At 33.5% G+C, this 12,432-nt stretch overlaps 1 protein-coding gene across 1 annotated transcript in view; it reads left to right on the top strand.

Moving 5' to 3' along the window:
• Nucleotides 1-12,432, top strand: part of CNKSR2 (connector enhancer of kinase suppressor of Ras 2) — a 305,237-nt gene that overhangs the window by 54,733 nt on the left and 238,072 nt on the right. The window contains 1 exon segment of the mRNA XM_074300934.1: nt 9,453-9,616. Coding sequence (XP_074157035.1) covers nt 9,453-9,616 — 164 coding nt within the window.

The following is a 12,432-nucleotide window of genomic DNA, read 5'->3' as shown; positions in this document are numbered from 1 at the left end:
TTTCTTGGGTGAAGTTATTAATTATGTCTATGATTTGCTGTTTTACCCAATCATTCTTTAGTATAAGATTATGTAGTTTCCAATTACTTTTTGGTCTATCTTCCCCTGTCTTTTTATTGAATGTAATTTTCACTGCATTGTGGTCTGAAAAGGATGTGTTTCTGCCCTACTGCATTTGATTTTGAGGTTTTTATGTCCTAGTATATGATCAATTTTTGTATAGGTTCCATGAACTGCTGAGAAGAAAGTGTACTCCTTTCTGTCTCCATTTAGCTTTTGCCAAAAATCTATCATATTAAACTTTTCTAGTATTCTATTTATCTCTTTGACTTCTTTCTTATTTATTTTGAGGTTTGATTTATCTAATTCTGAGTGTGCAAGGTTGAGATCTTCTACTATTTTAGTTTTGCTGTCTATTTCTTTTTGCAGCTCTCTTAATTTCTCTTTTAAGAATTTAGATGCCAATACTTAATGTGCAACAAGAAAATGGTATTTACACACATATATTGTATCTAGGTTATATTGTAACACATGTAAAATGTATGGGATTGCCTGTCATCGGGGGGAGGGAGTGGAGGGAGGGGAGTGATAATTTGGAAAAATGAATACAAGGGATAATATTATAAAAAAATTACTCATGCATATATACTGTGTGAAAAAAATTCTAAATAAAAAAAAAGAATTTAGATGCTACTTGGTGCGTATATGTTTAATATTGATACTGCTTCATTATGTATGCTACCTTTTAGCAGGATATAATGCCCTTTCTTATCTCTTTTAATTAGATCAATTTTTGTTTTTGCTTGATCTGAGATGAGGATGGCTACCCCTGCTTTTTTGGCTTCACCTGAAGCATAGTAGATTCTTCTCCATCCTTTTACTTTTATTCTGAATGTATCACCCTGTTTCAGGTGTGTTTCCTGTAAACAACATATAATAAATAGGATTCTGGCTTTTATTCCAGACTGCTAACTGCTTTCTCTTTATGAGGAAGATTACCCCATTCACATTTATGGTTAGAATGACTAATTCTATATTGCTTGCCATCCTGTTAATGCCTGCTTATGCTTTTCTCCTTTCCTTCCCTCTTACCCCCTTACCCAGTATTAAACTTGTGAACACAACTTGCTTTTCACATCCCTCCCTTTTTAGTATCCCTCCCCCACCTTAAAGTTCCTCTTCCAATTTTTCCCCTTTTTCTCACAATTTCTGTATTGCCTTCCCCTTAGCTTACTTCTTCCCTCTCACTTTTCAATGAAGTGGAAGAAGTTTCACCAAAAATTAAATATGTCTATTGATACACACTATGTTTATCCCCTTCCTTTCTTTCTCTCAAATATAATAGGTTACCTTTGCCTCTTTGTGAGATGTAGTACCATTACTTTACCCTTTTTTATGATATAATTTCCTTTCTACCTCTAGTTTCTAGGACAAATTATACATGTGTTCTTTACATATCTTTATGGCAGAAATATAGTTCTCAAGATTTCTTTTTACCTTTTTTAGAAATCTCTTGATTTCTGTATTTGAAGATCAAACATTTTATGTAGATCTGGTTTTTTAATCAAGAATAGATGGAATCCATTTATTTTGTTAAATGTCCATCTTCTTCCCTGGAAAATGATGCTCATTTTTGCTGGGTAAGTTATTTTTGGCTGCATACCAAGTTTCTTAGCCTTTTGGAATATCATATTCCAGGCCCTTCGTTCTTTTAATGTGAATGTTGCTAGATCCTGGGTTATCCTTATTGTGGCTCCTCCATATCTGAATTGCTTTTTTTCTAGCAGCTGCCAGTATTTTTTCATTTGTCTGATGATTCTTGAATTTGGCCAGTATAGTTCTTGGTGTTTTGATTTTAGGGTCCCTTTCAGTAGGTGACCAATGAATTTTTTCAATGTCTATTTTACCCTCTGTTTCTAAAACGTCTGGGCAGTTCTCTTTGATAATTTCCTGGAAAATAGTATCCAGGCTCTTTTTTTCCCTCACATTTTTCAGGGAGTCCGATTATTCTCAAATTGTCTCTCCTGGATCTGTTTTCCAGGTCTATTGTCTTTCCAATAAGGTACTTAACATTCTTTTCAATTGTTTCGTTTTTCTGGTTTTGCTTGACTACTTCTTGGTTTCTCCTTGAGTCATTAATTTCTACTTATTCGAGTCTAATTTTCAATGATGTATTTTCTTCACTTACTATTTGTATATCTTTTTGTAATTGTCCAATTGAGTTTTTATCTTCTATGGAATTTTTTTTCCATTTCATCAATTTTATTTTTTAGAGAGCTGTTTTCTTTTTCCAACTCACTAATTTTATTTCTCAATGATTTATTTTCTTTATCCACTCTGTCTTTAAATGCATGGGATGACTTCTCCAGATTCTCTTGCCAAGCTTCCCTTTCCTTTTCCCATTTCTCTTCTAACTCTCTTGTGAGAGACTTTTTGATTTCTTCTATGAGAGTCTTAAGTATTGAGGAGCAGCTCATATCTCCCTTAGGGGATTCCTCTGGAGACAATCTGCTTTTAGTCTCCTCAGTATTTGAAGTCTGCTCTCTCTCCATACAGAAGCTGTCAATGTTTAGAACCCTTTTAAATTTTTTGTTCATTTTGTCAGAGTGGGGAAGTGAAGAAAACAAATTGACAAGAGAAACAATTGGTCTGTTTTGGGGAGGGATAGGGCTGGATGGTGTTACTGGGCTGGCTCTACAGACTGTGGAAGACAGCAGTGAGGCACTAACAGGACAGTGATGGCTGTGCTGCGACTGTGCTTTGAGAATGTGCTGAGAAACTCTGGGTGGGGGTGGGGGTGGCCGGGTCCCGAGACATGCTAGCTTTGCGGGTTTTATTCCTTACCTCAGGTGTTTACACCTTCTCTGATGATCCTGGCTTGCTACCAAGATGGAATATCCACACTGGGGTAAAAGTCTTTTTGCAAAAACAGAAGAGATTGCATTCCTCCCCACTGCAGTCTGAGCAGTGTAAGCTGCCTGCCTTGCTCTCTGTGCTTGCTCTCAGTCTGTGCCTAGTTTGTTAGTCCCCTCCCCCAAGCAAACACAGACCTTTTCTGGTGAATTTCAAGGATGTCTTCTGTGGGTGATTATTTGTGGGTTTCTTTTCTGGTCAAGCATTAATTCCGAGGCTTGTCATGAAGTAAGTTCTGAGAGAAAACGCAGAGCTCAAGCAGCTGTCTGCCTCCATGCCGTCATTTTGGCCGGAAGTCGGCCTCTCTGCCCTTTTAAATAAGAACAGAAAGAATAAACAATTATTGGATGATTATGAGTTACTATACTAATAAGGTTAAAAGTCTGATAGACTTGGGTGTAGGAACAGCCAGGTTTCAAATCCCATCTCTGATATTCATTAGGTTTGTGATGATAGGCAAGTTTCAACCTCTTTTAGCTCATTTCTTCATCTGTAGAGATATTAGCTACTGTTGGGTTGATTCTCACAAGGTATAAAAATGAAATGGGATAATTGATAATGTGTAAAAAATACTTTGTGAACTTTAAAGCACTCAGTTAATGTCATCAGCTATTAAATAGGAGGAGCATATAATCCCTTTAGATAGATGTGGTGTGAGCATTAAACAAAACAGATATAAGAGATTTAATTATCATTTCAAGATAAAAGAAATATTTACATATTCATAGAATAAGTGAAAGTTTGCTCAAAATAATTCAGGCAACATGTTTTGGGCTAATTAAGAGTTCCTATCAACCTATAATGTACTTGGATAAATGTGATTAAATTCTTTTTATTAATTAAATATGTTTATTTACATGTCATATGCATGGGTAGTTTTTCAACATTGACCTTTGCAAAACTTTCTGTTCCAAAATTTTCCCTCCTTCCACACCCTCCCTTAGATAAAAAGTAGTCTAATACATGTTAAATATGTTAAAATGTATGCTAAATCCAATATATGTTTACATATTTATACAGTTATTTTGCTGCATAAGAAAAATTGGATCCAAAAAGTAAAAAAAAGAAAAAAAAAAACTGAGAAGGAAAACAAAATGCAAGCAAACATTAACAGAAAGCATGAAATGTTTTGTTGTGTTGTGTTCCACACTCTATTCCCATAGTTCTCTCTCTGAACAAATGGAACTGGTTTGAATTATCTCATTGTTGAAGAGAGCCATGTCCATCAGAATTGATTATCCTATAGTCTTGCTGTTTCCATGTATAATGCTCTCCTGGTTCTGCTCATTTCATTTAGCATCAGTTCATGTAAGTTTCTCTAGGCCTCTCTCAAATCATCCTGTTGGTCATTTCTTACACAATAATATTTCACAACATTCATACACCATAATTAATTCAGCCATTCTCCAACTGATGGACATCCATTCAGTTTCCAGTTTCTAGCCACTACAAAAAGGGCTGCCACAAACATTTTTGCACATGTGGGTCCCTTTCCCTCCTTTTATACCTCTTTGGGAAAGATGCCCAGGAGACTGCTGGGTCAAAGGGTATTCGTACTTTGATAACTTTTTGAGTATAGTTCCAAATTGCTCTCCAGAATAGTTGGATCTCTTCACAGTTTCATCAACAATGTATCAGAGTCCCAATTTTCCCACATCCCCTCCAATATTCATTACTATCTTTTCCTGTCATCTGAGCCAATCTGACAGGTGTGTAGTGGTATCTCAGAATTATCTTAATTTGCATTTCTCTGACCAATAGTGATTTGGAGTGCCTTTTCAAGTGACTAGAAACAGTATAAGTTTCTTCATCTGAAATTTGTCTGTTCATATCCTTTAGCCATTTATCAATTGCAGAATGGCTTGAATTCTTATAAATTTGAGTTAATTCTCTCTATATGTTGGAAATGAGGCTTTTATCAGAACCTTTGAATTAAGAAGAACATGATTAATTTTTGGAGTAAGGCAATCAGGATTGAGTGACTTGCAAAGGATCAAACTACTACTAAATCCCTGAGCCCAGATTAATTCAAGTCCTTCTGACTCCAGTCTTAGTTCTCTATCCTAGTGCCACCCAGATGGTTGAATTTTAAAGAAATGATAGATAATTGTATTAGGAGTTCAGAGGAAAGAGAAATCACATCAAGATAGAGTGGTGGGAAAATGCTGAATGGAGGAGGTAAAATTTAAACTTGAGCCTAAAGTATTCAAAGAATGTGAGTGGGCACAGAGAAGTAGAAGATGGTTGTTTTAGCTAATTTGTCCATCATAAGTAAAAGCACAAATATGAGAAAACTTAACATCTAGGGACAGGTAATAAATTTAATTTAATGAAATGTGCTATCTACAGTAGGAGTAGGAGGGAAAAGACTGGAAATGAAGGTTGGTAGGAACCAAAGAGTACCATGCCCTCCTGGCAATTACAATTACTAGTCTGTCCTAGGCCCAACAGAGTACCTTTGACCACTGACCCTTGCAGTGTCAACTCTACCCGGCTCACCTCCTCTGAGGCCTTCAAAGGTCTCTGGCCATCATTTCCTGAATCTATAGTTTAATAACCGGTAGCGCACTCAAGAACAGCCACGTGTAATCTTAAAAGCCTTTATTATACCTACTGACATAATGCCCTGACTTGATGCCCTGACTTGTTGATTCCTGAGTAAACACCTGGTCAGAAGACCCATGTGTTCACTAACAAACTCCTTACCTCTTTCTGCTATCCATCTCGGCTTGGCTACCCAGGTTAGGGAGCCAGGTTAAAGAGTTAAAGGTTAGGGAATTTCTACTCAGTCAACAAACTATAGTTAAGTATTTACTATATGCTAAGAATTGGAGATACAAAGCCCCCCCCCCCCAAAAAAAAAAAAAAAAACAAAAAAACATGTTCTCTGTCTTTGGGAAGTTCACATCTAAAAGGAGAGAGAACATGCACATGTCTCTATCTTCAACTATCTATCTACATAAATACAGTTTATATAGAAAAAATATATTTCTTTCAGTTGCAATAGGATGGACCTGGGAAAGACATTTTTAGAAGGTAAGAATAAAACTAAAGAAGCCAAGAAAGTTAGAAGGTTGACAAAAGTGAGGAAGGGAGCATTTAAATCATGGGAGATAACCAGTGAAAAGGCATGAATAACCATGAAGAAAATAAAGAAAACTCTTTTCTTTGTGGGAAATATGAATTTTGGGAGACAAAAGACAGGCAGCTAAAGTAAGGTGTTTTCAAAGAAACTTTGAATATTATGGATGTTTAACCTGAAAATTTTATATAATGTCATAGGAGTTAGAGGTGGAAAGATTTTAGAGATTAAGTTGATTTAGAATATAAGCTCTTTGAAGTCATTTTTTTGTTTTTATACCATCAGTGCCTGGTACAAAATAGGCATTTAATAAATGCTGAACATTAAATCCTGTGTAATACTTCAATGATAGATGAGAAAACTGTCATCTAACCTATGTCATCTAATTCTAAATATAAGATCATTTCTATTCATCAAAAATGAGCATTTAATATTTACTGGAAATCATTCAAAGAACTGGGGATACAAAAACATTGCAAAAATAAAAATCCCTACTCTAAAGAAGTTCATATTTTAATGAGGAGAAAACATGTAAATAATTAGGTATATACATGATACAGAGAGAGAGATGGAAGGTGAGATATTGATTCTTTCTAATACTTTTTATCCTTCCCCCTACTCTAATATTTCTGAACACAATATTGCTTCTTTGTCTCTTCTTTCAAGTGTATTTTACTGAGTTGGAAGGGGCTTTTAACTAAGGAGTAACTAGGTGAGACAGTGGATAGGGTTTTGGGTCTAGAATAAGGATGACCTGTGTTCAAATCTGGTTTCATAAATTATTACTTGTGGAACCCTGTGAAACTAACTTAACCCTTTTTTTGCCTCAGTTTCACTATATAATGAACTGAAGAAAGAAATGGCACATGAGCAAACTATTCTAGTATCTTTGCCAAGAAATCCCAAGCAAGGTCATGACAAGTCAGACACAAGTGAAAAACCTGAAGGACAAAAAGGAAGGCTTTATTGGCAAACTGTCTAGACCAATAAACTCCTTGGAGATAGGAATTTTTTTCTTTTCTTTTCTTTTTTTTCTTTTTTTTCTTTCTGTTTTAGTCCCTATAACAACACACACTAAATATCTGTTTGTTGATGTGAAGATAATTTGATATTAGGATTTTTTAGAATGGTTAAAGGTGTCTTAACGTAAGAAAGAAAAAGCTGTTTTTTATTTATTCACTACTGCTGTAGTTAGTTGTAGATATAACCATTCTATTTTCCATATTGTGTTTAATTATTATTAATTTGTTCCTTCTCTTCCAGCCTCCTTTTTTCTCCTAAAATTCTATTCTATTTTTAATTTAATAAGTATAAAACTTTCATACATTAGTCTTTTTTATTAAATTCATAATTTGCTGCTTAGTTGGAAGACTTTGCAACCTTGAACTTGAATGAAATTTCTTAATTTCTTTTAAGATCTGTAGTTTTGGGGAGGGAGAATTTTAATCTGTGTCTCCAAACCTCTCTAAAGTTATATGCTTACACCAAAATCTAAACTCCATTTCTTTTTGCTGTATTTAAAAGTAGCATGATTAGTCTAAACTTTCAGAAATATATTGGATTGTAAAGCTAACTTTAAATGGGCACATGAACATTTACATTTTCCCCTTGTATCAATTTAAAATGCTGTGTTATGTATTGTAACATATTTTACTGTGTTATAGTTTTCAAGAATATTGAAAATTATGGACATTGAAAATATTTTCTCAGAGTTTTAAATTCAATATCTTGTAGCTTTTCTTATGACAAAAAGTCATTATAGCATCTAACCTAGTGTCCATTTTTGTCTAGCTTTTTTAAAAACAAAGTGCAACGATTTTAAAGTTGAGCTGGTGATATAACTTCTGACATTTTTCCTTTAAAATAATTACACAGCATTCTCTTACTCAAGTTTTCTTTTTCCTTCTCACAATAGTTATTCAGAAGAGAAATTAAAGGATGAGGGGAACGACTAAATTGGTGAAAAAAATAGTCAAATTCACAGATAATTGTTATTATGCAGGGAGAAGTTTGGGATTGGGAGGAAATAAATCCCCTATCTTTAATATTATTTCACCAAAAGCAAATCAATCAAATATTTTCAAGAAGAGTATTCATTTTCTTTCCTTTTGTTATAATGAAAGTGAAAGAGGGTTGAAATTCAGGGATCATGATGGCAATATTTAATGTTTATATGTTTGTGTTTTGAGTTTGGCTAAAGATTATAGGAGGGGAACTTTCTCATTAATTGAAAATGAGATAAGTGTGAATTAAGTGAACTGGTATGCAATCAGTTAAGTTTTTACAAATCATTATATATTTGTCATATCATCCTGGGAACCAGAAAATTTGAAACTCACATCTTGTGGTATGATCTGTTGTGTTATTATTTTTGTCTTTGAATCCCTAGAATTTATTATGCTGAATAACACATGCATTAATCTACAGATTCAGTGATTTGGTAGGTTATTTCCTCCATTTTTCATTTCCTCTGTGGATAGAAATAATAGATCAACAAACATTGCTAAATAATTTGAAGTGTTTAAATACAAGATTTATTAATTTAGAATGATACAAGAAGATTCAGCTTCATGGCTAAGTAGATAGGAAGGAATTCCAAGAAAGTTATCATAGAACATAATTGTTTTCACAATTTTCAAATATGGGAAAAAAGAAACTTCCATAAATGTTAAGGTACTATTAATGATATTTTTATGGATAATAGAATTTTACTAGTTTGGATGTTCCTTCAACTCTTCATCCTTCTCACCCTCTGTGATTTTTGTCCATCCTTTTTCTTCAAATCCTCCAGATAGGATTTGTTGAAATTCTAGGAAGTTGCATTTTTTTTAATATATAGAGTGCCAGTTACCACTTAGGCAGCAAATGTTGTTATCTCCCAATCATGTTTTACAATTTGTCTGTAACTTTTTCTAATCATGAACATCTTCAACAATATCTTCTATGTGAATTCTTGTGTATGTCATCCTTAATAACAGAATGTGAATCAAGACAAGAAACATTTCTTAAAACAAGCATTGAACTTAGTGATAAAGATAGATCTGCCTGGCTTTTGATCATTTTTTTACAATTTACCTTTGCTTTCTATTAACAATGATATTACAACCTGACGTTGCTCAATTCTTTCCTAAAAATTATTATAAAACCATTAAGTCATTTCATGAATAATAGTTATGTGGTGGGCATTCTATTTGAAGAGGGGAATGGGGAAAAGAATGAACTCAAACTAACACATATATTCTACCTAGTATTTTTCTATGTAGTTTTGAAATGATTTCTCCAAAGGGATCAAGTATATAACTTTATTTTCCTTATTTCAATTTTTAAGAATCAACAATCTTACTCAAAATATTTTCATTTGAACATATCTGATCACAGAATATTTTAAATTCTTTTCAATTTGTTCTATGTATTGTTTGGGTTGATGTATTTTCCTTTTCTTCTTCATTTTGTATAGGCCTGGATGATTGTCTTCAGCAGTACATTAAGAATTTTGAGAGAGAAAAGATCAGTGGCGACCAGCTGCTTCGAATTACCCACCAAGAACTGGAAGATTTGGGAGTCACTCGCATTGGTCATCAAGAACTTATATTGGAAGCAGTTGATCTACTTTGTGCACTGGTAAGTTTCTTAAAGGATATAACACTTGGGGAAAGAAGACTTAATTTTTTATCATTGAGATAATATAAGTTTATGAAAATAGTTTATGTATTCTTAAAGAGCACTTTTGGTGAATATCTTAAAAGAGAGAAGAAAAGGTTATGAAAGCTATATACCACAATAGGACACATATTTACTATCACACAATTGATCAAAAGATATAGATAATAAATAACCTCAGTGGGCTTATTGTTTGTTGACAATTTTTAAAAGAATTAAAGGGCAAAACACCACCTTAAAAGCTATCGTCCAACATAGTGACTCTTGTGTCCATGTACAAACTATATAGGATTCTTTGAAAGTTATAACAGTTGAGATAACATTATTAAAAACCCTCTATTAATATCAACTGAAGCAAATAACAGGGAAATATAATTTGCCAAAGATACTCATTAGTGTCAAAAAATGAATGCACAAAGTTAAAGAGGAATATCCATATAAAGAGGAAGGTTAGGACCTTCCATTGTTCTTGTTTGCAGCTAATATTCTGCTTATTGCATAATGCCATAGAGTTTCCAATAATAACTCAAAATAATTTGAGACCTAACTATTTATTTAATAAAAAATTAAATGAAAAGCCCCAAATTATCAAAATTATAATATGGATTTAGGTAGACAGCCTTTGGATCACACAGACACTTTCATATGTTCTCACACATATACAAACATATATGTACACCTTGGACAGATACCACAAATGGATAATTAGATAGGCCCAGAATTCAACAAAAAGAAGACAGTGGACTGGGTTTCATTTGGGAAATTTCAATGGTCCCAAACTTCTTTCTTAAACAAGATACATCTTTTAACAACAGTGTCCTTCCCTTGATTTTGTGTGGCTTCAAAGCATGAAATAGCATAATTTTTAAAGAAATGAAGTTTAAGATCAGCTAATGATAAATGGAGAGATCCTGAGCAATCTGTATAGCACATTAAAAACCAATACTAAGGAGAAGTGATATTAAAAAATGCCAAAGAAATAGAACTAGGTCTTGATTAGGGTGAATGATGAATCCCTTAAATTGGTTTCATTATTCTAATTCATGCTGAATATTTCCATTGGAATGGAACTGCATTTTATATACACAATTACAACTTCAAATAGTGAAAATCCAAATACATGTAACCACCTTACAGGATTCATTATTCACACTAATCATGCATGTGAGTTGTGCTGGCCATGAAGTAAGAACTCAAGGTGACTCATGAACATTGGAATTCTCAAAGCATCAAGAAACTGAAAAATATTCCCAATATGTTGTGTGAGGAGCTTCTCAACCACAGGACATGGAGGAGAGTAACATGGTATGTTCAGGCATAAAGAGATTATGATCTTTGTCACTGAGTGGAACATATATATCAGTGAAATTGCATGTTTATTAAAGCATTAAGAGAGCTAATAAAGGTACAAAATAAATTGAAGAAATCATATTCCCCAAACTCTCATGTAATGAGTATCATCCTTGAATTCAAGTTTATAGACCTTAAAGCTGATTACTTCAGCCTAAAATTTGAACCTTTTCTGGGCTTTTCCAATTCCAGATCATTGATTTGTATTGATTAGAGAGTGCAACATATATATCAGTGAAATTGCATGTTTATTAAAGCATTAAGAGAACTAATAAAGATAGAAAATAAATTGAAGAAATCATATTCCCCAAACTCTCATGTAATGAGTATCATCCTTGAATTCAAGTTTATAGACCTTAAAGCTGATTACTTCAGCCTAAAATTTGAACCTTTTCTGGGCTATTCCAATTCCAGATCATTGATTTGTATTGATTAGAGATGAAGTTTTACTACTATGAAACAATTTTACTACCAAAAGTATTTTTAATATTCAGTCTTTTAACATTATTTTTCTGCCTACTTCTTTGAAAGCTATCACTTTCTACACTGTCCATTGTCACCACTTTTATTTGACATAGACCTAGAAATTCTGAATATTCCGATAAGACATAAAAAAGAAATTGAGGGAAGAACCATGGATAAAGAAGAAATAACATGGACACCTTTTGTAACTAAAATTGTTAATTTTACTAAATTAAATTAAATAAGAATAAAAATTTCATCCAACTGGCAAAATATAAATTAAAATTCACACATATCATCAACATTTCTATTTAAAATAATACCAATAAAACCCAGCAGAAAAAGAAAGAAGGAAATATTTCATTTAAAATAACTACAGAATGTATGAAACACCTGGGAGTCTACTTGTTTTCTGTTTCTATCTTCTTCCATTGTTCTTGTCATCTCCAATAAAACCTTAGAAACACAGAGAGAGCATAGGAGAGAGAGGGGGAGAGAAGGAGAGAAAGGAGGAGAGAAAGAGAGAAAGGAGGAGAGAAGGAGAGAAAGGAGGAGAGAAGGGGAGAGACAGAGACAGAAAGAGAGGGAAGGAGGGAGGGAGGGAGGGAGAGAGGGAAAAGAAAGGGAGAGGGAGAGAGAGTCAGTCAGAGTCTTTGGAGAGTACAGTTTAGTCTATACTTAGTTTTTTAGTTAAGAATCAGTGCCAAATTACAAATTATGAAGCTCTGTATATCAGCTGGTGTCACCATGTTCAGCTACTTGGAAAACTTAAAAATAGCAACTTTCTCTGAGAGTTTTTCATACCAGTCTTTGGGGAAATTCAATCAGTTCTAAAGCACCTTTCCTTCTTAAAGTATTCATTTGAAATTCATATTGCAGGTATTGTCTCTGAATATAAAGAGATGACAGAGTAGCCCTTTTATGGAAAAATCAACCTGGAAAAAGCCATGTCATTTTTCATAGTT

Source organism: Sminthopsis crassicaudata, chromosome 3, assembly GCF_048593235.1.
Source record: "Sminthopsis crassicaudata isolate SCR6 chromosome 3, ASM4859323v1, whole genome shotgun sequence".
NCBI classification, from domain to species: domain Eukaryota; kingdom Metazoa; phylum Chordata; class Mammalia; order Dasyuromorphia; family Dasyuridae; genus Sminthopsis; species Sminthopsis crassicaudata.
This window is presented reverse-complemented; position numbering and strand designations above follow the sequence as displayed.